Source organism: Hippoglossus stenolepis, chromosome 4, assembly GCF_022539355.2.
Source record: "Hippoglossus stenolepis isolate QCI-W04-F060 chromosome 4, HSTE1.2, whole genome shotgun sequence".
NCBI classification, from domain to species: Eukaryota; Metazoa; Chordata; class Actinopteri; order Pleuronectiformes; family Pleuronectidae; genus Hippoglossus; species Hippoglossus stenolepis.
This window is the reverse complement of record NC_061486.1, coordinates 20,079,464-20,107,250: the sequence shown is the minus strand read 5'-3', so window position 1 is coordinate 20,107,250 and position 27,787 is coordinate 20,079,464. Positions and strand designations below refer to the sequence as shown.

General features: G+C 41.1%; 1 protein-coding gene across 1 annotated transcript; it reads right to left on the bottom strand.

The window, feature by feature from the left end:
• Positions 1 to 286: 286 nt before the first annotated feature.
• pipox (pipecolic acid oxidase) lies at positions 287 to 27,509 on the bottom strand. The gene is made up of 8 exons (XM_035155048.2): positions 27,343 to 27,509; positions 25,512 to 25,660; positions 22,442 to 22,655; positions 18,739 to 18,921; positions 15,996 to 16,148; positions 13,124 to 13,273; positions 11,237 to 11,312; positions 287 to 1,062 (listed from the first exon to the last, which is right to left on the bottom strand). Exons 1-8 carry the CDS (start codon positions 27,451 to 27,453, stop codon positions 932 to 934), a joined length of 1,167 nt encoding a protein of 388 aa, XP_035010939.1. The 5' UTR covers positions 27,454 to 27,509; the 3' UTR covers positions 287 to 931.
• Between the last annotated feature and the right edge of the window lie 278 nt (positions 27,510 to 27,787).

Below are 27,787 nucleotides of genomic sequence, written 5' to 3'. Positions count from 1 at the left end.
TTTGAGGCAAAGGAGCAAATGGTTCACTGATCTCAGCCATTCCGCTGCATAATTTTCCCATTCCTGCTGATGGCCCTGCTTGGCATCCATTGTAATAGGCCGACTGATCAGTGATTTAAATGTTTACCAGTACATGGAGGAATAGATCCAGGCAATAGGCCACCTCTGAATCATGGACTAATGGCTTGAGGGCTTATGTCTTTTTAACCATCTCCTCAGTTGGCTAAGTGGTGAATGCTGAGAAGTGCGAGGGTAATTTACGAACACATGAAATCATACAGGACAATAAGAATATAGCTTTTTTATTACCATCCATATGTCTCAAATGGGTGATTTTACAATTGCACGACAAATTTTTACAATCTTCCGGTTAAAATTGAGGCAGTGTTAGTTTATTGCTGGTAAATTAAACAACATTCTTGTTGCTTCGGAGAACAACTAGACTTCTTCCACACATTATTTCTTATGTCATCCATTCAAAAGCAAGTCTGTATAATGGGAGCTGTATATAGCATTAAAGCATCATATAGCACTGTGCACCGAGCATATCACAGAAACTGCACAGTGTTAAAACAATAGTGGTGATGAGTCTACACTTGATATGCAAGGTCTGCAGCTCCTTATGCAGCCATTTCCCCACTTCATGAGGAATCCGATTACACCGCAAATCAGAGAGAAGGTGCTACGGAAATTGCACTTTTAATAAAGTCAATGTGCAATAATTTGTGTGAAGATAGACACCACTATGTATATTTGTGTATATACATATATAATACACAAACTGATCAGCCATAAAATATAAACAGGTAAGATCCGTGATCAGTGTGGATCCACTGTGCGATTAAACTAACATCGCAGTGTAAAATTACCATGACAATCTCAGTTAGAATTATACGAGACACGATGACATGTTGATGCTCCAGCAACAGCTCTATAAAGCTGATTTGGTCTTTCCTTGGAAGCGTCTGATTCGGAAAGGTGAAAGGTCATAGGAGGGCACCTTTCCCATGCTGAGTTCACACAGGAGCTTGCCGATGATTGGTCCAAACTTGAAGCCATGACCTGGAAAAGAGAAGTCATGATGATGGGCAAAGTGTGTACAGGACACAGGTCATCAAACCATGTCAGATGAAAGATTGTATTAATGTAAGCAGGACTTTGCCCTGCACCTTGTAGGCAGCCTATGAATAGTCTGCATCTGCGGGCCTTGGTCTGAGTCGATGGATGCAAGCCCCACATGAATGAATGCATTAAAGAAAAGAAACGCTGCTGCAATGCCTGTCACTGAGCATCTATTCACTTTAGTGAACTGGGACCAAAATCTAAATAAGGATGATTTGTCCTTTCTCTGCATAATGGTTCCATGTGCTCAAGCCCAGGGACTGAGATGAGAAAGCATCTATTTTCAAAATGCAGCAGCCTGACTTTCCCTGTTGTTAAGGTCTGAGAGGAAAAATGTGAATGTCAACGGGGCTTGAGGAATGCAGCTCGTTGCCATCTGACAAAGGTCTCTGAGCTCCCCTGGATTCTGTCTGGCTTTGAAGTCATAAAAGCTTGGCTCTGACAGTTTGGCCACGTGAATTTTCATCTCGCCAGAGAAGGAGAATGGAAAACCTCAATAGATGGCCGAACCCACAGGGTGACTTTGTAGCCATGGCAACCCCCCAGCACTTGCTTTAAAGCACTTGTGTTGGGCTTTGATGACAAATGCACATTGTGAAGGAGGGGGAGGAAGGCAACACACTTTTTTTTCTGTATTATGGATAAGCCCTGTGAACTTCTCCAGTGTGGCTCTGAGCTCCTTTGCTACCGCTGCTGAGAAGCTGGAGAATGAGCACAAACAGTTCAGATAATATTTAACACACATCAGAAACCAACCCACTAAACAAACAAAGACATTTAGATGTATTTATTTACCAGTGAATGACTTTTATTGCCAGTACTGCAGGCTACCACTTCGGCCAAATTCAATTATTTCAACTAATGGAGGGATACCCATGCAGACAGTCACGGATGAATTGCACATTTTTAGTTGTTCAGCTTTCATTAAGTGAAGTCAAATTAGCATCTCTCTAATCTAATAGTTTGCTTATTTCTAAATTGACAAAACTATCCACATTTGCACAGCCCTCAGCTGTTCTTTGTGTTTTGTTAGTTTGCTAAGACACTAAACGAGTCAACACCTTTAACATACTTGGTAAACAGCAGCATCGTTGTGAGCCTGATGACACAGGTACACTGCAAAGCCCAAGTACAGCTTCACAGAGCTGATGACTTTGCTAAACACACGTCTGGTAGAGATAATTACAGGTGGTGGAAACGCACTAAAGCTGCTTTCATGCACTGAACTCTATTTTCTCCGGAGGAGGTGCACGTGTGAACACAAATGTCAGACTGAGATGCTCTGCAGTTTCTACAGACTTTATCAGCCTGGCCTCTTAGTATTATGTCTTTAGAAATTCAGGAGAATCCGATGTGTGAATTGACAATTAGTGTGACTACTGTTCATTTGTTCCTCTTCTTACTAAATGGATCATGAGATATGAAGCACCAGGATCTGGCAGAATCTACTCTATAAATTCTGATGGGAATCATGTTGAGAGTCATGATGATTATATGACTTCTTTAATGACTTATGCCCGGGGCACACTGGACACAGAACGGCAGCAGAGCGGCTGGGGCACTGTTCTACTGCGTCGTGGGCCTGTCACACCGGACGCAGTTCAGCAACGGAGCGTCTACTGCCAGCTACGCTGCTTCGTTATGTTTTTGGCCCGGGCGCTAGACCAACATATCTTGAAAACATCTAGTCAAATTGTCTTGAAATTCACCGAATGATTCCTTACTATCCTTCCAAGTATCAGTGAGGCCCATTGCCTATATTCTATAGGCAAAAAAAGACTTTTGAATATTCTCAGCATGATCATTCTCTCTTGTCAGCCTCACCTATCTTTGACACGATCCAGAATAATCTCCTGGTGAAATATGTGACCAGGGCAAATCACTATAGCGACACAGCCCCCCCCCGCTGAACCAAATGGCTTTACGTTGCTCTTGTTTCATTGGGTGTGAAAACAGGCTCGGACAAACATTCACTACCCATAAGAACCCAGAAACAGCTAAATCATTAGTATGCAATTCATTCGTATGGTGGGTCTTTACACTTCTACTTCCGTTATCCTGCTCCACTGCAAGTAGAGAATTGTGAGCAAATTATTAATTTCAGACATAATTAAGTATAGGACATGATGGCGTGACGAGATGGAAAAGTGCCAGGACACACTGAATGTAATTCCACCTTTAACAATGGACAAGAACTAATTAAAAGTTAAGGATCTATGTCCCTAGAATATTTGGAAGGCTTGGTGTGTCCAACTAGACCCTGTGGATATTCTGCCGCTCTGTGATAGCGCCGTGATAACAGTGACTCCTGATCACAAGACAATAAGCTGTGTAGTGTGAACAGTAAAGCTAACTGATGACTTTGAAAGTCCTCTTCATGGCAGAATGAACAGTGTGTGTGGCGTACATTATACATCCCAGGATTTCTATGGATGCTGTGGGGGCTAAGGTTTGCCTCACTGGACTCAATAATGAAAGATACAATTTTGGAGGGTATTATACGGCTTGTACCACGGCCACTTGTGATCAAATAAAAATGTGTTTTTCATTTGTAAGACCCTGTTTCCTGAGCCACTCAGGAATATTACAATCTCATTAATCAAGGATTCTAAACCTCAGTCATTCCCCTATGCCCAGATCAAGAAGTCAGTTGTATTCCCAAGAAGTAAAATATTCAGTTTTATAGTTTATATTGATCTTCCAATTGCTCACATTGTCTGTTTGTACCATCATCCATTTAGTCAGTTTTATGTCTGTGAATAAATATTTAACTTGTTTTTGTGAAGTGCTATATAAATATAGTGTATAGATCATGATGGTGGATCATAGATGGTGGATCATTGTGGCAGCTGACTCAACCAAACACCCTCCTCCTGTTTGTGGCGATCCTTTGTATTAAGTAACCAGCAGCTGCCTTAGCCTTCTGCGTGAGCTTTTCAAAAGGACTTTCAGATTCGTTGGTTTTCCCCCTGGAGAAGTGTTCCACATACTTTATCAACTCCCTGTATGAGGCACCTGCTCTTATCTGTGACACAGTCGTATTCAAAGCAGGCCATAATGGGACTGTGGTGGTTTCTCCCGACTTTCACCACCACCATGATGCTAGCCGTAGACAAATTACCAGCACCACAGGGGCTGCTTGGTTGTCCGATGGTGCCGACAGCTGGCACATGGCACAACTAAATAAAACTTGGCTTATGTATGAAATAAATTGACAAAAACTCTTTTCTTGAAAATTAGATTTGGTAAACACTTCAATTAGATTTTGTAAACACACAACAACAACCGATTCTGTAGGTTGTCATTTTTATTTGTAGAGCCCCATTGTAACATTTATTTCTAATTGTAAATGTTTCTTTTCCATTTTTTTTTTACTTCATGGCTCTCAGTAGAACACATACCTCTGTCAAGGCCCTAATTTCACACAATCATAGAAATTAGTCCACATAATGTGCCTGATTTTTTAATCATTACCCATGAATAATTAGCAGGGGAAACTGTGAAAATGTTGCAAAATGCCGCTAAATCGTGTAATGTTTAAAAAAGTAAAAAAAAATTGTGTGATCCAAATCCACAACAAAATATTACAGGTTCTTTCCTGACCAGATCATTTGATTCAAGTTTTGTGAAAGTCCATTGTGTAGTTTTTGTGCAACCTAGCCTAAAAAGAGACTAAGTGTTGCGAGGGGGCTGGAGCCAAACCCAGCTAGTGATCAGCATATCACAAGACTAAGATACCGAAACAAACAGCGATACATGCTCATCTTCACACCTTCACGCAACAGAGTCACCAATTAACGAAAGGCCGGACTGTGGGAGGATTTAAAGTACCTGGAGAAAACCCACACAGACACAGGGAGAACATGCAAACTCCACACAAAGAGCTTGGTCTGCCAGCAAGTTCAAACACAAAACCTGCCTGCTGCAGTTAGCACCAACTTTTCACGCTGAAATCAATAATGATAATAAATCTTTAATTCTTACCCATTTTATCTAACGCCCTGATTCTCTATGCAGATGATGTTATCATCTATTGTTCTCCCTTTTTTTTCTCTCTCTCCTGTCCAAAAATACATCCTAGACTGTGATCTGGATCCTCTGACCCACATGCACATGCACAGACATGTACCTGTAACCCTGGAGCTTTTCACACATACACACACGTCCACAGCTCCTCACACACACTCCTCTGTGCACTGGGCCACTTGGCTCCCTGCTCTACCTGGATGAGGAGGAACAAGTGTTGCAGATTCATGTGGCTGCTGCTGACACTCATCAGCACGTGCTTGGTGTACAAGGTCTTTTTCTGCTCGTTGTCTGGTTGAGATTTTGATATTTTCATTTTGACTACAGGCCCTCCTGAAAAGCTGCTGGTGGTCTTTTACTGCCCCACAATAGAGAGAAGCTTGACATACTGCCTCACAGCGTGGTATGACTGCAGTCGACAAAAAGGAAATACAGCACAAAAAATCATTGGCTGTCCCCTTCTCTCACTCCAAGACATTGCAAATGTCCGCTTACTCTCTGGAGTCCAAAAGATTGTCAAGGGCCGCTCTTGCCCTGGCCACTATTTGTTTGAGCGGCTGCCCTCAGGAAGGTGCTACTGGTCACTAAAAACTCGACCCTCCAGACTCATGAACAGTTTCTTTCCTAGGAACATTCGAACTCTAAATCAAAACTGTCAAAGCACAAAATGATACTTCACCACCTATTTTATTAACTATGGTGAACTGAGGACTGTGGAATAATCATGTACGTCATACGTATATTGTATACAATGTGTATGAAATGTGTTATATCTTGTATACATATCATTATACAATGACAATAAAGGCTTTCTATTCTATTGTATTCTAATACTATATATTCTGAGCATCATTTGTGGCAGCTGATCGTGGATCCGGATTACGACTAAATTGCTCAGATATACAATATGCTATTAGTAATACCTGTCATTAGAATTGTCATTACTGCTCTCTTCATCTCTGTCAGACATTTTCTTGGGTATAACTTCTTTAAACATTGATACACCTCACTCATCAATGTTGTAAATATTGTTAATTTGTTGATGTGCTCTGCTACATGTGACATCTATTGCACTTAAATTTCAATTCTATTGTGTTGTATAGCACCAAATCACAATATACATCATCTTATATACATTATTATATCTTACATAGAAGGTCGAGACCTTAGAAAGACAAGTTGATGGTTGAGAAGAAGAAACTAGCTCCGAAAGATTTTTTGAAGGAAAATGGTCTAAATATAAATCTGGTGCTGCAGTTGGTTCCAAGGTTTCTGTACTGGACAATGTATCTGTGCTATTCCCCCCCCGATAGTTATAATTTATTTGTAAAGAAGTTCATGAAATCAAGGCTCCTCAGAGTTAGAGGAATAGATGGATCAGTAGAGCTGTGACTCTGTCAGTGCTGAAGAGGAACCTGGGGTTGTTGTTATTTTCCTCTATTAATCATGAATGATAGGAGCGTCTGGCATTTCAGAGGGCTTTCTTGTACGTTCTTGGACTGCCCTTCCAGGTTAAGTGGAAATCCTCTCGGTTGGTGGAACGCCACTTCCTCTGCAGCTTCTGTCTGTTTTAAAACACACGTGTTTGAGAATTTTTCTTAATGTGGGTGGATGAAATAATTGAAGACAAGTCAAAACTAATTCTTCCTTTTTGTATGTTAGGAGCGACTTTACTGATTATATCATTCGTTTTTATTTTCTACTATTTAGTTTTACTGTTACTTACTGTCCAGATACCAGACTGTTTCCATTATGGTTCCCTCTCTGGCAAAAACACTGCCCCAGCCAAACCCAGAACATGGTGAAAATTTGCCATCTACTGTATGATGATGTTGCCAAATGTTGAAGATAAAGGTAACAGGTATGGGATTCAGTTTTATGAAAGACTAAATGTGTAAGGGTGGAAAATCCCTTCTGACTTCCAGCTTCACAGACATTGCTTGTGGTAGGTCCCATATCCACTGATGAGAGTAGTGACCAGCCTTTGGTTGTTGGCAGTGACAGAGCACAACACACTGTTCTATTCATCTCCCTTGTCCTCAAACCACTGGACCCTGGTTGAGACCAGCCAGTGCAAGGATGCTACAACAGGGGTGATATGGTTACATTATTTGGATTGTGTTAGAAGCCGAGCGGCAGCATTCTGGACTAACTGTAGACGCTGGATTGATTTCGGAGGAAGACCACCAAAAAGGGAGTTACAGTATTCGAGGTGAGAGGAAATAAGGGCGTGAATGATTTTTCCAGGTCTGTACGTAAGATAAAAGACTTAATCTTGGCTATGTTTCTTAAATTATAAAAACACAATGTTCTTTTACACCATGTTTATTTTCTGGCCACTTTCTGAGGTGCACAGAGGCTTAAGTGTTCTCCTGATTACTGAGCTTGAACATCTATCTATTTTCATCCATGTGAAAAAGTTGCCGCCTGCACTTTTTTGACAACTTTAACTTATTCTGGGAAAGAAGACACTTCTCCACCCACATTCAGCCTGGGTCATGGAAGCTATCAGTGAACCTGTTTTTGTAGATTTAATAGCCTTAAGCAAGATCAACAGTGCATCACTAAATGATGCCCCCTGAGCCCAAGCCCTTTGACTATTAGTTCCACTCAGATTCATTTCTCCAAGGGGCCTGGGCTACACCTCCCTACCCCAGCTCACCCCATCCTGCTCAGCATACCTGTGCTAATGATGGCTGGATGCTCCACCAGGTCTTTTTTCCCCAGAGGAGCTTCAAATTACCCAGTGCTGCCAATTCAGATAACCTGATCCACATATCAAGAACCTGTAATAAGAAAACTATTCAGCACTTTTGAGTCCCAGGCAGCACCTTGCAAAAAGATGGCACTTTTAAATGTCTGACTGTTATAGGTAACTTGTCTTGATTTCATTTTTACTCATCACCTGCACTTTGTTTCTCTGACTCTTTCCTCTTTTGGTCCGGGCACAGAACAGCTGCTCAGTGTATAACACCATCTGTACACATCTTCTGTTCTCTCTAGACCCCTTTAAGATAAGGAAACACAAGGTCAAACCTCAGCTCTCATTCAACCATCTCACTGGTTCTGCTCGGCGAGAGTGAAGAAGAGCAGAGCGAGAGTGGACGAAAAAATCTGATTATAGGTCTTGTATGAACTCCCATGGTTCTTCTTACCTTTGTAATCATAAACTCATAATAAACTTAATTTATATAGAACCTTTCAAAACACAGTAACACGGTGCTTCACAAGATAAAGCAAACAATATGAAACAATTTAAAAGCAATTTGAAGATCACGCTGCAACAGACCACAGATACAGACATAAAAAACAGATTATTGGCTGTAAAACAGCGGCAGCACCTCAGCAATTTTGCTCAAACCTAAACGAAATCAATAGGAAAAAACAATTAAAAAAGACGGGATTAGGTAGTGACACATAAAACAATGTTATTTTCTGAAAGTTAGTTTTAAAATAACTAGGGTTGTCTTATTTTTAAGAACTACACAATTACTTGTCAGTTGACTAAAACAGAAACTGTTATGTGAACACTGATCTCGTGTTACATTATGAATTGTTTGTAGTTTTATTATGTTGCTGGGCCAGTGGGTGTTTTCGAGTCAGTCTATGGTTAATCAGCACCGGTTTTAGTTAGTTCTGTTGCAGGAGTTATTCTGAGGGCTGATGGGGAATGTTCTGTAAATTCACGAGTAGTGGAAACAAGTTCTTTGTGTCTCCCTCTGCATTTACTGCAGGAATGAACCAGGGATAATATCTGTCAAACAGCCAAGAGTCAGGCTGTCACAGATGATGAGCTCAGAAAGACTGAAGTCTGGAAAATGTTAAATGTCAGAGAAAATAATTATGTGAGAGGAATGAGGGAGAACGGAATCGACTTGCTAGAGTAACTAGTCAGCTAGTGGCCACTGGGACACTGAGCTGTCCACAAACATACAACCAAACAAAGGTTTTGTTCAGCAGCCAAACTCTGTTACAGTCAAGTTATTATGGGGGGTGAGAAATGTGCAGTTCAAATCAATGTTTTAACCTCAAATGTACCAGTATCACTGACATGAAGGATTAGTTCAGGACATGGAACTCCATCAATGAATCCATCTGTTTCCCTTTAATTCCTTAAACAACCCGTTTTGCATTTTTATATATAATTTCATGATAATGTTCCAAATTTAAGAGAAGATGCATATTTTCACACAGTTTTACTCACACTCAGAGACACACACCCATACCACCGCAGCACCTAAGCCTTCCAGAGACTGAGGGAAAACCCTGCCATCGTAGAAATTGCCTGTCCAAATAACAGCCTGTTGACAAAGCTGCAAGTACTAAGTATGTACTTTTTAGAGATTATTTCAAAAGCGCTCACAGACTCAAGGATTTATTTGATACAGTAAACACATTACTGAATTCAACTACCTTTCACTGTCCAGGAACTTGTGAAAACTCTATAATTTCCTTCAGTCCTATCAAGAAAAGTAACATTGGATTTCACATATCAAACCCTACAAATAAATAAAGACCTCAATGCAATTTGAAGTGATTTAGAATCTCCCTTCCTTGTTTAATATACTGTAATTTCCCACATTCCCAAGTGCTGCTTCGTAGTTTCCCAAACCAATATTTGAGTTGGCTCCAGTACTTTATCTATGATAAACTCATCTCTAGAGGGCAGCTATGTCCCACCCACTTTAAGCAACCCGAAATTCAACCATTAATCATAAAGCCAAACTTAGACCCAACTGAACTCTAAAACTTCCAGCCTATATCAAAACTATCACTCATATAAAATGTGCTGTAGAAAGTTGGCCTCCCACAACTTTTAACCATTATGTTTTCAGGGGCTGCCACAGTAGTACTGTGTTCGCTTTGTTCAGGATAACAAATGATATATTACTAGTACAGTCTACTTCCAATTCTATTTTTGGAGCTTTTATTTGATGTGGTTGACATCTCATAATGCATCTCAAAAGAGTTGCAGGCGTTCAGCGCAAGGCTCCTGACTGATTTACATTTTCGATGTAGATCCATTTAAGTTAAAATGATAATTTCCTCCTCTTTCTTCTAATGTTTCATGTGGTGTACCACAAGGCTCAATTTAAGGTCCTTTATGATTCTCATTGTACATGAGGGGGATTTGTTTTGAGAAAATACAACATTCCATATCACTGCTATTCTGATGATATGCAGCTATTCCTCTAAATAACAAATGTAAAGCATAGTCAACAGTCTCCTTCGGGGTGCTGTAAAGATGATCACGTGATCTCGGCAGCAGAGTTAATACGTCACTTCCTGCCTCTGCCTGCTGCACCCCAGGCTGCTGCACCTCTCGCTTGAATAATGCAGAGGATTTGTTGCTGTTGTGGACGAACTGTGCAGAGAACCTGCCCCTGCTTTGAGCATGGATTTTTCTCGCAGGAACTTGTGAGTATCGCTAGCTACTTCAATTGTATTGGATTTGGCTGCAACTCTGTTTACCCCTGAAACTCCAAAAGTTGTATGTGGACTCAAACACTTCACCCACCCTTCCATTGGCATAGTGGTGAGGAGATAATGAGAGAATTTTCATTCTTGGGTGAACTATCCTTTTAACAGAGCAAATTACTCCAGCTCCAAACATTTGCATGTGGTCACGCAAGCAATCAAATACAGATCATTCCTCTGCTTTCACATGTATCCCATGCATCACCATGTGCTTCATTAAGTTTGTCGTGTTCCTCCTTCTTTCTTCTTCTTCTCTCAGTTTACTAGTGGATCACAATCAAAAGCTGCATACTGCCACCACATTTACCAGCAGCAGTAGCTACCAGGTCTGACTCTCTGCTTCTCGCTCTCTGCTATAGCTCAGACATTTGCTGCAGTTTTGTTTGGACCAGTAGGTACCAGTCATAGCTACCAGTATCTTATTGACTTCACTACTTAACCGTAATGGCAACAATGTGCTGCAACAAATCTCAGACTTTTCATCTAACGCCATCAGACTTGAATTGATCCAATACACACACACACACACACACACACACACACACACACACACACACACACACACACACACACACACACAAACACCTTGTCTGATTGGGTTGTGTTGTACCTGAGAATCCTGCTCCAATCACAATGTTACTGTAGGTGGGGTGACAGTCCAGCACAAAATGACGATCAGGCGTTAGCTGCAAAAACAACAGAACATGAAGAGTCAGCATTGACAGCCACAGATTCAAATGACAGCACCCACAGTGTCAAGGAGAAACCGATACACTCAGATCCAGCTTTGAAAAGTACAAACTGTTCAGGTTTAGAACTGCAGCAGGATCTCACAGAATATGACTGTGTTGATGCTCTTGTTCAGTAATAGCAATGCAGCATATTTATTTTAGAGTACCGCAGCCTTCTTTCTCCTGCCTCTTCATTCCGCTATATGGAGACATGAATAGTGAACTAAGCAGAATGTCCTTGGAACTGTTTGAAGAGGACACACGCTCCCTCTCTCCATATGGCCATGTGGCCTTTAGAGCTGTATCTCTCTTTGTGTCTCTGTGGGTGATGTGTAAAATGTGTTTAACGGCATGAAAGAGTCCGTCGTAGAATACATAATGACCTCTGACAGAACGCAACATTTTATTAGAACTTCAGAGACACGTGTCATTTAACTCCCTGTCCTGTCTTAACAATCACTGGTGATGGAACACCACGCTCGCTGTTAAGAGAGAAAAGAGCGTGACTGTCAGGATTTTCACTGCCATTGGACAAGGTCACAGAAATTATGTTTTCCCCCAGCCTCAGTATGTGAGCAGCTCGCTGTGTTGCTGGAGGGTAGAGCGGCTGCACAATGCACACACACACACACACACACACACACACACACACACACACACACACACACACACACACACACACACACACACACACACACACACACACACACACACACACACACACATCCCCTAGACAGAATCTTAACACCTGAGCACGGCATTGAGAGTAAAATTCGCCAGTAAATTAAATACTGACGCCCTGACACTTTCACATCTACCCACGAATTCCACAAACGTCTGTGTGCCTGTACTTGGCACATCTATTTTAGACTACCCAAAGAAGTACAAATTCTATTTTGTCGTGATTTGGCAAGCTGTCTTCATAGTAAAAGTACAATGTTTGTTTAGTTGCTTTTATGCATTGCATCAGGCTGAATTACAGAGCTTTTATTTTGAAAAGTTGTGAACTTGCGTCTGAAGATTTTTTCAGACTTCTAGCTGACAAGCTAGAAGTCTGAACATGCCTTACAGGCATGTTAAAGACAGGCTCTGAACTAGTTTTATATAAATTAACTTCTCAGTAATAAACTCTTACTCATTATGAACTCTGTTGTTGAAGATGCAGTCCTGTTACCGGCGGTTTCATGAGCAACACAACGAGGTCTGGAGCTCTGCAAGTTGCTCTGGCATCTAAATTCACCACATATTTGTGTCATAATACTGAGTCCCCTCTTCTCTATTGCAGTATTTGACCAAGGTTGAGTTGGAAGTCAGAGAGAAGACAGCTAACGAGAAAGCACTTTGACTTTCTTGCATACAGAGAGAGAAGACGCAACAATAGTTTGGTGAGACGAGCCAAGAAATCCAGTTGTAAACCTTACAGAGATATGAAAAGGTTGAATAAACCTTGAGTAAAAAGTAAGTGCACTTGTGTTCTTTTTACAACACTAGTTGCTAAGCCTACAACAAACTACCTATCACACTTTAAATATTCATTTTTATTTTCAAATATCTTGAATCTTAACCTTAATACAAATTACTTACTATAAGATGTCTTTGAATAAACAGGATACCTTTAACTCTCACTCACACTAACTATCTACATATCATTAAATAAGTGTTGTTGAGCATTCCTTGATGACGACACATTCATTAACCTTCTGAAGCTCAAACACTCTGATGGATCAGGAGGAGCGAACGCTGTGGAATCCTGTGTTGATACTCACCGTATACATGCAGCTCTCCACCACTGCAGGTTCAGGGAGCAGGCCAGGCCAACAGCGGGCAATGTAGCGCTGGAGGATGTCAATATCAGACCTGTCCGTCTGCTTGTCTCTCTGGTCTGGGTCTGTTTCGCTGCCCATGTGGTAAGATATCTACACAAAGGATGACATAATCAATATTATTTATAAGCAATGTGTTGTAAGGTGTGTGCTGTTGCAGAATTTCTATAGCTCCATGCTTTTGCATGCCTATATTTACTTTTAACAAACACTCTGCATTTATGAATTCATTCATCTATGGTCTTTGTGCAAGCCTTGATATTCACTGCCACCACCACCATAATTTAAGAGAGCATGTCCACAGCAGAGCCATTCCTGTTCTAAGCAGCAGGTGCAGCATCTGTGCAGTGACAGAGCAGAGAGGACGATCAATAAAAGCTTTAAGTCTCGTCTGTAGTCACGTAGGAGTCAGAGGGGAAATGATTCAGTTTTCTGTCTTCTTTGTGACTTCTTCATGACATCGTACAATGAAAACACATTTTCTGATCAATAGAAATTGTTAATTGTTACACACACACACACACACACACACAGGGGCAGAAACAAAACCCTGCTTCTGGTAAAGGTGGTTAAGACAACAAGGAAATCAGAACATATATACTGTGTATATATATATATTTGTGTGTGTTTCTAATATTCTCCATCTACCTGGGACCAATGTTCTTAAATGATAAAAAGTCATGTTTCCAGTGTGTGGGTCAAGGTCCGCTCTGTTTATGCAGCAGTGAATGGGGATATTTTAGAAACTAATCAGGTGAAGTTTTGTGTGAGGTAAAGTCAGAAACAAGGCACAAAATGATATCATCACATGACTGCATTATTTACCTCAGCCCCTGTTACCAGCTTCAAAGGCAACTGAGGGTGAGGAGTGGCACACACTCCAAACCCTCACAGTTGCTTTTATGTGCTCTGTATGGTCTGACATGCTGCATGCAGTCAAACCCAGAGACTAGAGGCACAGCAGGGGAGCTGAGGCATGAAAAGATTCCAGTTTACACACACACACACACCGCACACACACACACACACACACACACACACACACACACACACACACACACACACACACACACACACACACACACATTGTGAGTAATTACAGTATTCTTCTCTGCTTCGTTTTCTTTCAAATTATGTTAAATGGTCCCAACACTGGGCATACAGTATCTTTGGCGGCTGTGTCTCACAGTGAATAATACGACGTGGCATCACCATCTGTGCCCCCCTCTCTTCTATGCATGTGGTCTGCTATTAGGCTGCGAGCTCCCGCTGGTTACCCATAATGCCCCAAATAGACATGTGCCATCGAACCAAGCACAGCTCTTGTAACTAATCGGATGTTGGGGCGGACACAACCCACTCTACAGTTGACTCTGCAGCTGTGTTTGAGTTTTAGAGTCGGGACCAACTGTACCCATGTGGCAGCATTGTCAACGGCAACATTCACCAACATCTCAACCAAACTATGCACAAATCCCTCAGTGCTTTATCGCAGCAGTTTATGATTACAGCTGTGAGGGTTATGTATGTCTGACAATGAACTATCAAAATGGCAGGTACAAAATCCTGGTTGCACCTTTCTTTTTAAAACTGTCAAAGTGACTTGCACAAATTGAGCCGTGGCGAGTAAAGGCTCAGTTCACAGAACCCTGAACTGGAGAATCAGTTGTCGTTAGTGTTGTTGTGAACGCGCCTGTGAGGTCGGGAAAGGCAGTTTTATTCATAAACATCACTCACGACGCGTCCCACTGCTGCTACAGAGCACTGGTATTGTTAATTCAAAGGTTGTTAATATTGAACACATTTGTGTCCAAACCACAAATTACGAAAGATGAATGGTTCCGTAGATGTGTGAGCCACATGCAGACAAACAGAGATTTCTGGAATTAGTGGATAGCAGATGTGTAATATGTAGTGCAGTGAAAAATTCTTCGCTGTGAGATTTCATGTTTGTGTATTTTCTGACACTGGTCAACAGAAAAAGACCCTCCATGAAGTGATCTGAATATATTGCAAATAAAAAACACGGATCACTGCAGCCTACAGGAAACCTGCTACTTTAGAGACAATTTGTTCCACAGCAAGACAATCAGCCCGAGCCTCAAGCCATGGCTGCAAAACAACAATGTTTAAGTCCTGCAGAGTCACAGTCAGAGTCAGTCTCAAGCCAATCACAACTGAAATTAACAAAGGATGCTCGCTCACAAAATCCCTGATCAACCAAGCTCAACAGAGCTGAAGCAGCTCCGTGGAGAAGAATGAGAAAACATAGTAGCAGAGCTGATAAGAGATTTCTACTGCTGCCAAAAGTTAACAATGACTAAACACTGAAAATAATTCGGGTCACTTTGGAGTGCTCTAGTGTCACTTTGATGATTTAAAGATATTCAATGTATAAAAGAATGTGTACACATAGAAACACACAGATATTAGTGTGTGTGTGTGTGTGTGTGTGTGTGTGTGTGTGTGTGTGTGTGTGTGTGTGTGTGTGTGTGTGTGTGTGTGCGTGTGTGCGTAAAATCAAGATCAATGGTTATTCATAAGAAAGAATATGCTTTGTTACTCTATAATAAGTCCAATCATTGGATGCAGTGGGTGCATGTCCCTTCATTTAATACAAAGCTGTGTTTGCCTCAGTGCTCACACAGCACTGGTTTAGATACTAATACTGAGTAATGACACCATAGATAGACCAGAAAAACTAACAAATTAAATCACATGAAAAATAAATATTCAATGTTACAGTCTACTTAAAATGAACACACTGCAGTGACCTGAGGTGTCTGTAAACAGAGTAATCCAGAGTTCCTGTTACCTTCATCAGGCCTGGGTACTCGTTGGAGGGGAGGCCATAGATGTGTTCTTTGGCCTCCTCACACTCAGTCAGCAGGAAGCAGGGAAAGCGCTGCTTCACGCCATATGATCCAGGAACCTTTTCTTTCCAGTAGCACACATTGATCTTCACCACCTACAGAAGAGAAAGCAGGGGAGACCATTACTGACACCTGGTTGTTACTGCAGACATAATGACTGATGTGATGACAGACCATAGTGTATCCCATTATATTGATATGTATTAAATATATATTGCATATACATTGTTTTTCAGTGTATGTTACCAAAATGGTTGATATATGAACATAACAAAAACTATTCAAATGACCTTTGACTAGTCTGTTACTTGTATGTTTAAAGGGTAAGTTCAAATTCTTTATTTTTACAGTATTTGCTTTGCTGTAATTTGAAGAGACCCACTTGATTTGATTGACTCAGGATGCTGATGTCCTTGTGAGGTGAGGCGATTAAACACACGACTCGTGCATTAGAATAGAACACCCTCTATTTCCCTCTGTCCTGAAGAAGTGTCCTGAATACACAGACTTCGTCCTCTGAGCAGCATTTATGTGCTGTGCTCTATTATTCCTTTTTAAGGTTTTTGTGTTTGTGCAGAACAGGAAAGGTCACAGGTCACAATACAACCATTAGGGACCATAGATATGAAATGTGCTCATGACTTTTGCAGATGTGAATTATTGACCTGATGGTGACACCAGTAGAGAGATCAGGCTCCCTGTCTGTCTTTTACTTTTATTTGGATTAACCAATCATTCATCATCATAGGGTTGAAGTTTCTCATTATAAAATGGTATTATTATACTATTGTAAAGTTGCATTGCCTGATTGGGATATAGACAGCACGAGCATCACCCCCCTGAGTCATTACACATTTGTTGTACAACTAATCAACACTTGACTAGTTAAACCTGAGTGAACACACACTGGGACAAAATAAGCAGCTTGGTATCGGCACTAAAACTCCACACTGGTTAAACCTTAAAATACAATCATGCAAAACACCACCTACACTGCATCCGCCTCATCGGTTTCTTGTTTTCTCACCAATAAAAGGTGCGATTACAAAAGCAGCTCTGCGGCAGTAAGTGAGAATTAGGTTTTAATGAAATGTAAGCATGGTTATACAAATGACGTCCATCTGAAGGTGGCAATAATAAGGACACATTGTTCAGGAGCTTTCAGTGTAATGAACTAGTCGGCCGTGCACTCATTCCAAGGGACCATAAAGATTCTGACAGTAGTACTCTGGCGAGCCAATGAACTCGCAGCCTGCGCTTTTCTACCAGTTCACTCAGGCATGGCATTCCCCAGACCCCCCCAGCTTGCTGCGAGCCTGAATAATGCAATTCCAATATCAACTCCAGCTCTCCACTCTAACAGCTGTCTGCTTGTTTTCCCATCACTTTCTCTTTTCAGAATATGTGGCAAATTGCAAGATGGAAAAAATTGCCCTGCTGACTGTGGCTGAATCCAAATGTTCGCACTTTACTTTACTCCCAAACATGAATGGACATTTATAATAATAATAACTTATATTTTCCATTATTTTTTTTTATAATTAGTTTTTTGTAAGTTTATTGATGCATATGAGATTTCATATTGCACATACAGAATATATCAAATGAGCTTAATACATTTGGATTCGTGGTTACCTGCACGTTGGTTTTTGTCAATGCTGTGAGGAACCTCAGTTGAGGATTTAAAGTTTGACTCGTGCGAAACTAGTCAAGCTGGTGTGTGAGCTTTGATAATGTCATTAGTGCCATTGTCACTTGGGGAAGTGCCTTTTACCTTTATAAAGTCAGATGTCCATACTAAACATAGTCAGATTTATTTTTGTGGCTCTGAACACCGAATTCCAATGATTTTTATTCTCTTTTTAAAGAATCTGACCAATTGTTTGTGCATCTCACCTTGGACATGAGAATGTGCTTTGATTGGCTTATTCCTACTGAGCAAACCGTATATTGAAACTTGGAAAGTCAGTATTCAGATAATAAGCTGCTTGTTGGCCAGTGCTGCATCTTTGTATTTTGTAATCTGAACATTTTTCTTCCCAGATAAACATAGAGACTGAATTCATTAATAGTTTAGTAACTGTAACATCCACAGACGGCTGGCAAACGAAATAAGACATTTGGTGGCTTATATGAACAGTGTCACCTGGGATGGAGTCAAATTCTCAACCTGAATTATTGTTTCTGGTCCTCCCGTGAACTAGATGTGACGATAAGGTTAAAAGAGTGCAGACTGCATATACTCACTTCTGTCTTTGTGTTTGCAGTTTTATGCATCATGCTCATCCTGTTTGTCTATACTTAATAAGAAATGGAGAATTGGAATAAAAAAACATTTTAGCAATTAGCAGAGAGGGAAGCTGTTGCTGATGAATCTGTTATAGTTTTCCTTCGCTGTTTTAACAGTATACAGATTGTGTCACTCCCAAGCTACTTAGGATAAATATGGCATTTGACCAGAACATGTAGGTTTAATATAATAATTAACTATTTAGGTTGAGTTATGGATCATGTGTCCACTTGAAAACCCGCAGTGTTTTGTAGATGTTGTAAAATGATCACACAGTGGACTGTATTCTAAAGATGTAGATACTATAGACCTAGTTTTGGGTATCATTTCATATGTATGATAATTTCACCCTTTGTTTAAAGTGTTGCATATTAAGCACTGAAGAATGTGAGTACCTCTAGTGGCAGCTGTAAGCCAGTGTGGGCCAGCAGTCTATTAGCCCAGGGTCCAGCGGTGATCACCACACTCTTGGCTCGATAAACACCAGCAGTGGTTGACACGGTGACAACAGGCCCAGGCTCGATGTCTGTTACCTTCTCTTTGTCTCTTATGATCCCACCCAACTTCTGAAACTGCCCCTGGGGAAAGACACAGACAGAAAATGTCTTCATGAAAATGCTCCAATGCTATACATTATTAACCTATATGTTATTAAATCCTTCAAATACAATGGTATTGATAATTCAATTATCACTTCTTAATCACCCTATTTTCTAAAGAACTAAATAACAAAATTAAAATATAATGAATAAGGACAAAATAAATATACACAAGAAATTTACCAGAGTCTGCTCACCATGCCAAACACCAGACTGTGAACATTTGGAGACGGATCAAGCATGGCCCCCCCCCTCCCCCCACTGGAATGCTCTGCCAATAGAGATTTGCAATGCCACATCCACTGGGACATTAAAAAACTACTCAAAACTCATCTTTTTAAAAATGCAAATGACCTGGTCTGATGCTATCTGCCCTTCTCTTTGTCTCTGTCACCTTAGATATGTCCTTCTCCCTCAAATATGTAAAGAGTCCTCGGGTCACTTGTAAAGCGCTATAAAAAATAAAGTTATAATTATTATTATTATTATATCTACATGCACAATTGCTTTAACATATTGGGAGTGAACAGGGCTGTCCTCTTTTACAACTTATTTTCCCATTATCAGTAGATAATCTCACCAAAATAAGTAGATGTCCACCTGATGAAGGTGTCAGTGCTGATAAACAAACAACACTCACTGAGCACTTTATTAGGGACACCTATACTCCTGCTTGAAACTATCCAATGATCATGTGGCAGGAGTGTAAATCAAAAGCCTGAGTTAAGGGTCGTGTCAAACATCCAACACCCAACAGTCTCTAGTGTTTTCCTCAGAATGGAGCCAAACACAAAAAGAAACTTCCAGTGAGCAGCAGATCTCTGGATGGAAACACCTTGTTGTTGAGAGGGCAGAATAGAATGAGAAACCTTTGTGATGTGGTAGAACAGGAGCTTGGCAGCCTCAATGTGCATCTGACAACTCTGCAGAGATGATGTGATGCAGTCATGTCAACATGGAGCCGAATCTCAGAGAATATTTTCCAACATCTTGTGGAATCAACGACATGAAGAACTAAGGCAAAGAGGGGAACTACCATGTATTACAACTGTGTACCTAAGAAAGTGCTCGCTGGATGCATTTGTTCAAATACTAAAAAACGATATAAAACTCATATGACTTGCAACAGAGTTGTACATTTACACAACATAACAAGAGGAATATATGTTCAGTATACTGTGTCTATTTCACAATACAATTGCAGAATAACGTCATAGAAGAATGACAGTAGGTGGAATAATTTTGTCTTAACTTGTTTACAATGGCACTTCTCCCTAAAGTTACTATTTTTTTATTCTCAGATGTGCAAATTATCCTGCCAACTGTTTTTTTAGTAGGTCCAATTATATTATTACAATCACAACGTAATGCAATCTGCTCCAGAGTGAGAAATTTAATTATGAAAACTGCAATAAGCAGTTTTACATGCTGACAGCTACAAACATCAACAAGAACAACAAACATCAATTGACTGTCAGATAATATCAGTTATATCAGTAAAACATGCTTGTGCGTATTTGTCTTGCGCAGATGAAAGTAACTTGTACAAGAAGACTGTTTTACCCTGTTTTGTGATTGGAGCAGGGGATTACAGAAACCTGATTTCCCCATTGATGCCCATTGAAGGTTAAATTCTCTCTCAGGTCCAAATAAGTCACCAACTTACTTAGAGGGGAACGATGGACAATTAGTAAAATTCACATAACTGTTGTAGTATCTTTCTGAGGATGAATCTTCACCACTTGGCCCTGAATCTAGCGCCATCACCAAGATTGCCATTGGTCCATTACACGGTAATGACAACCATTGACCAAAACGACATGACTTGGCAATAATATGTAAATGTTAGCATGCTAACATGCTAAACTCAGATGCTAAACATGGACACTGAAGTGATACTGCACCACTGACTGACAAAACCGTGGTCTGAAGTCAATGGTGTAGTATTTTCCCACCAGGCTTTTGAAGAGATTGAGAGATGACAGTCGATTGGTTAACATGTTGCACCAAAGACACACCCACTACAAGTTAAAAGACCAAGTCCAACCCTTTTGAACCATGTGCCTGGCACAGTGATGTTTTTTTTTCTGCCATTAAACTAAATACAGAGGATTTGCACAAAGCCTAAATGCACTTTCTCCATGTCCTTTAAATCATTACCTTAGATCATCATAATAGAGACACCGCTCTTGTTGCTAATGCATTGTTCTTAATGAAAACTTAGCATAATTTAGATACAGTAAAACACACCAGAGCTGGCCCTGAAGAGAGAGCCTAGAAATACACACTAGGGTTGTATGCCTCCATTAACCAGTGCAGGGTCCCTTTACATGTATATATTTTTTCAGATTCATACAAGGTCACCACAACATTTACATTTGACCACTGACATTCAATCAGTTAATCTTGTTGTCCAAGTGCATGTTTGTGCCAAATGTGGAAGGATTCCCTCAAGCTGATCTTCAGATATCATGTTTTAGAAAAACATATTTTGTGAGACCCTGGTGACCTTGACTTTTAACTACCAAAATCGAATCATCTCATCCTTGAGTCCAAGTGAATGTTTGGACCAGATTTTGAGGAAATTCGCCCAACGCAGTTTTGGGATATCGTGTTCACAGCAACAGGATGTACTGATGCACAGGCAACCCAAAATCATAATGCCTCCGACCACTGGCTGTGTCCCTTCTGGAGCCATGAAAACAGACAGACAGACAGACAGAGAGAAGACATTAAGAGACCCTGAGATAATGGAACAAGGCAGATCAATTTTGACTTTCATTAAGACATAATATTAAAGGCAAGGGGCGATTAACAAGCCATGGCATGAAAGAGCACAAAGCAACGATCTACTAATCTAATACATGTCTATCACAACAAGCTTTAATTTATAATCGACAGCTGCTCCACAAAAAAGCACATGAACATCTGTCCAGTCGATTGAATGTGGCACCTCGCTGAAACAACAAAGAAGTGTTGCTTGACCTGGCAGCCACAGATGACTCTGTTCTCCTCCAGTGCTTTTTCAGTCGGTGCTGACAGGATACAGTAATGTGGATGTATTGCTGAAGATACTCCCGGTATGAGCTAATATTAGATTCAAGTAATGGCCATGAAATATGAACAATTATCCACGTCTGGGTATTTCTCAGCCCAGTTTTCTATGGCGTGCTTGTACATGAAATCAGAAAATGTTTTGCTTCTTTTATCTTTCATCACTTCCACATGCTCTGAAAGGTATTATTTTGCTATTGGGAAAAAAAAATAGGGTAGGGTAGATTATTTATCATGATAGAGAAACACAGGCTTTCTGCCACGAACCCAGAAACAAACATCCATGTATGTTTGATTGAAATACACCTGAAACATGAGAGAGATATGAGACACTGAGCATATCAGTGTCTGCCCCCCCCCCCCATTAAACATCAAGCCTATACTCATGGCACCAGCTGCTGGAGCTAACACACCCAATGCTCTATCAACGACATCAGTGCTGTACCTGTACAGTTTTGAGTGCACGGTCAGCGTAGAGAACTCCAGCGGTGACGTCCACCACCGCTCCATCTCCCTCAGCCAGGTTGACATGGGGGATGTGCTGGCTGAAGTTGTCACGGGTCAGGGTCACCATAGGAACCTTGTTTTTCTGCAGGGTGCTCTTAAACTGCTGGTAATTCGCACTGTTCTCTGGTCCCATCAGCAGGAGTCCTGTTTGTCTAAAAAAATCAGGGAAGATGTATCCAGGGCACATATTCAGCCTGGGGGGCTAGTTTGGTAATGATTTGAAGAAATAGTAAAGGTATTGGCTTCATTCTGACCTTGTAAACAGTATACTTGACAATTAATTACAACTCAAAGGTCACTAATTAGCTCTTTCAGAGTTTTCAACCATATCTCAGATTCAGAGTACAATAAAAAGCTCATGTGTCATCATGTAACTACTGATATATAATTTTATACATATAGCTTTAATTGAATTTTAAGTATATGTCTTGTAAAAGGTCAGGTGGTGACACCTGATAAAACCTGATTAAGAACAGTCATCAGTCATCTGTCATTATCAAGTAGAAAGCTCTTTTAAAGGCTAATAAGGAACCTTGAGTTTAACATATTTCAACACAGACACGCAAATTAGTTTTCTGGTTATTCATCCTTTGTCTGTTTCATGTTCACACTGAAAATGGAATAACAATGAAGCAGAGTCTTGAATAGAGCTGTCAGTTAGTATTGCCTTCATGGAGCTGGGTGGATTGACTCAAGGATGTCGACACAAAGGTTCTGCCTCACAAACCCCCCCTCCGCCTTCCTATAGATCCTCGGAAAATAATATGAAATAAGACAAAGGACAGTGAGGTGCTGGTGCAATAGACAACAAAAACACAAACAAACACCAGCCTTCTGCTCCGACACACCAGCTGAAATGTTCAGAGAGAGAGTTATTAATGTTCGGGTCTCAGAGTATGAAGGACATATGCTTGACTGTCACTTTAGTAATACTGTCAGTTAGGTCAACCCTCCTATGTACTCACTTGGCCAACTGGAAGCAGAGATGCTAATGCTATGTCCCCTCAATCTGTTTGATTCCACAATGCTTCTCTTCACGACTCCCCTGCATGAAGGCTAATGGCTTTACGCAGCCTTTCACCTGCCCAGAAAAAGCCCCCAGGGAAAAAGAAAAGGAGGCACAGAGGTGAAGGCACCTGGGAAGATGTTGATGTGATGACGCTAGTGCATCAGCAAGAGTTTATAAATGGCTCGCTGGTAGGTGGGCCGAAGGATGATGATGTTTGTCAGTGAGTTGGTCAGTCACACAGGCCTTGAGCATTTTGAATGATGTTTATTAAGACGATTGGGTAATTACTGTTATCATTAGAACTAAAAACATCAGTCATAAAACAACAAGTCAGTCTGCAACGGATAACACAGAAACTGATGTAATCTTAAAAGTAGTTACTTTTCTCTTCCATGATTTTCTTTAACCTGGAGGTTAGTGGGTGTTCAGACAGAAAGCAAAAAGCTACGTGGCTGCAGACGTGGCTGTTTTGTTTGTGTTGTTGGGTTTCGATGAAAAACAGAGTCTGCATTGTTCACATCTAATTCTCCTGGGAGCGCTTGTGTGTCTTAGCCTGACATCTGTTTAGCGTATACTATTGAGCTGGGGAAGGGAGTAATACTGCGACAGCTTTTCTGACATAAAAGTCATTCATTTATGAGAAATAACTTTGATATCCTATGATATCATAAAATGTGTTTACTTTGCTTTCAGATTCAGGAATAAGGAAATTGAAGTTTAGCCCTTTGAAGAAATAGTCATTTGAATGGAAGAGTTTTAATGACTTAATAATCTCAGGATATGTAAATATCTTCCTTCTACCCCCGCCTGGGTGTGCAATTTATTTGAACCTACAATGGCCCTTATATGATGCATAACTAAGAGCCCAGTTGTAATTAAGGGAATTAACCTTTATAATAATCCTCATAGTGGCATTTGACTGCACATCAAATGTCCGGTGAACAGTAAAACAGCAGATCACAGCATCTCCCAGACTAAGAGGTTGTGAAACATAGGGTCTAATTTAGTAATGCTTGATAGATGACCGACTTGAGCTTTGCCAGCAGTGTTTCCTGAGGGCTGCTCCGACATCTGTCGGTAGCCATAAGGCACAGACACGCCAGACTAAAGGCTTCAGCCATCCATTAGTATATTTTATGACCGTGTCTCGTGCCTTTGTGCTTGTGTGTATGAGAGTGTGTGACAGAGGAAGCAAAAGCAAGGCAGGCATGTGTAAGATTGTAAATATTATTCCTCAATGAGTCTGGCCTATTAAAGCAGGGGATCGGCTGTCACCAGAGGCTGTCACGTATGTGGAGAAGATAAAAATGGCTGCTGGGTAGATTTTATTTGCGCTCTGGGGCTGTTTCGATGGCTCCATCTGTCCCAGAGGCAGCAATAGAAGTGGGAGGCATTACTCACACCAGCCCAGACATTTCTCATTGTGATGCAGACATTTTTTTTTTTGCCAGCCCAAGGGCACAGGTGGCTTTTAAGATGTGGACCCATCAGTCATGAGCGGTGGATGGGTGCAGGGGGACAGGGAGGTGCACGGTTTTTCTAGGGAGCATAATGTGGGCATGGTTTAGTATCATGGACAGTTACCCTGAGCCATGAATAATGAGTCCATGTTATTTAGCTGGCAGTAAGAACACATACGGCTGCTCAGAGGTAATAAGACCAGGGAACTTACATTGCTGCTGGAAGCATGGCCACAGTTTGATGCCACTGTCATCTTTGTAAACACACAAACACCTCCCTGCTCCCCGAATGAGAATCAGAGGTGTAGTGAAATGAAAAAGCCCCTGCCCTACATTCAGAGGCATGGGAGCTGTCAAGGGGTGATTCAGTGACGCTGGAGGTAATGAGAAAGTCGTGAATTTTACGGCTCCCGTGGATTGAGTTGCGACTCTTGTGCTTACATAGCACCTTGAATGTGACAAATCTCCGCGTTCCGCTGAAGCTTTTGTTATGTTCTATTTAATGGGTTTTTGTCTCTGTGTTTCTGCTGACTGCTTACCTGTACAGTTTGACGCCTGCCTCCCTCTCCAGCTGACCCCACAGCTCGTAGCACTCCTCCATCATGTGGGTGTAGAAGTCCTGATCGTAGGCCTTGCGGATGATGCGGGTCTGGCCATGGGAGCTCCCTCTGGTGTGGGGCAGGACGAACTGGAGAAGATGAACGCAACGTCAAAACAAACAACTTTAATTTGGGCAAGACACCAATGGCCCAAAATATGTTGTGTTGTTTCTGTCATATGTAATAGAATAACAATGGAGATTATTAACCTGTTTTTGAGCCTGTGTGTGTGTACGCAAAAAAGCAATGGATGGATTTTCACTAAAACTAGCATTTTACTGCAGATGATACATGTTTGGTGCTGACTGGTCAAAGGTCAAGGTGAACGAAAATATTTCCCGAGATACCTCTCTCTAACACACACACACGTGAGTTATTACAGGACTCTTCTCTGCTTCATTTAATTTTTAAATTATGTTAAATGGTCCTAATACTGGGTGTACAGTATCTTTGGCGACTGTGTAGTCATTCCATTTTTTTTCAATTCAAAAACAGTTTTGCAGAAGTGATGCTTTACAATAAATGAGTTCCACTAACATTTAAAGTAATAATAATAATAATAATAATAATAATAATAATAATAATAATAATAATAATTGGGTTACATTACATTTCATTTAGCTGATGCTTTTATCCAAAGCGACTTACAATAAGTGCATTCAACCATGAGGGTACAAACCCAGAACAAGAATCAAGAAAGTACAATTTCTTCAAGAAAGCCAAACTACAAAGTGCTAAAAGTAAGTGCCATTTAAGTGCTACTAAATTGTTAGTTTAAACTTTTATTCAAGGTATAGTCGGAAGAGGTGTGTTTTTAGTTTGCGGTGGAAGATGTGTAAACTTTCTGATGTCCTGATGTCATTGGGGAGCTCATTCCACCATTTAGGAGCCAGGACAGCAAACAGTCGTGATTTTGTTGAGTGTTCAGCTCGCAGTGAGGGAGCAACAAGCCGATTGGCCGAAGCAGAGCGGAGTGAACGGGCTGGGGTGTAAGGTTAGACCATGTCCTGGATGTAGACTGGACCCGATCCGTTCGCAGCACGGTACGCAAGTACCAATGTTTTGAAACGGATGCGGGCAGCCACCGGTAACCAGTGAAGGGAGCGGAGGAGCGGAGTAGTGTGAGTGAATTTAGGTTAAAGACCAGTCGAGCTGCTGCATTCTGAATGAGCTGCAGAGGTCGGATGGCGCTAGCAGGTAGACCTGCCAGGAGGGAGTTACAATAGTCTCGGCGTGAGATGACCAGGGCCTGGACCAGAACCTGCACCGCCTTCTGAGTGAGAAGGGGGCGTGTTCTCCTGATGTGCAGCATGAATCTACAGGAACGTGTTGTTACAGTAATGTTGGCAGTAAGGGAGAGTTGGCTGTCAAGTGTCACACCCAGGTTCCTATCAGTCTGGGTGGGGGTTAACACGGAGTTGTCAAAGGTAATAGTCAGGTCGTGGGTGGGAGAGCTTTTCCCTGGGAGGAAAAGTAGTTCAGTTAATAGTTATTATTATATAATAGAATATTTTATGTTATGTTATTTGCTTTTATTAGCTTTTTCCAGTTTTTGACTTAGGTAATGTGTTAAAGGAGCTACAATAATCAAATGTATTATTGTTATTATTATTATTATTATTCGGTGACAAAGGAATGTTTGAATCATGATACTTTCTTATCACGAACTAATGCCACATACACTGTCTGAATAGCTGCCAATGTTCATCTGCATTCACTGACTGGTGCTTCCTAATAAACGTGACACTAGAAAGTTTAGTGAGAGACACACCTGCTCCAGCAGAAGAGTCCTCTGGTTGTTTTGAGCCAGCTGATAGGCCGTGAACGAGCCCTGGACGCCGGCCCCGATCACTATACAGTCATACTCAGCTGTGGTCGACATCTTGGTCTTTATTTAGCTCTGACTACACACTCACAGACACACACATGTCTCCCTCTCCTGCTCTGACTGTGCCCTCCCATTTCTGAACACGTTTGGTACATTGTGCCCTGAGTGTTGCCTGCCAGGGACGCAGCTTGTGCGCCTCACCAGCAGGTTTCATCCAGTGTGTTTGAGGGGAAACTGAGGTCATGATAAGGACTGGGACATTGTTCAGGTGTGGATGTGTGTCAGGCTGAGAGGGGAATGGAATCTGTGAGAGCGTGACAGCACACCAGTGCCTGACAGTCTCTGAACAGGGCAAATATTACCCCATTCAACAATTTACAAAATTAAA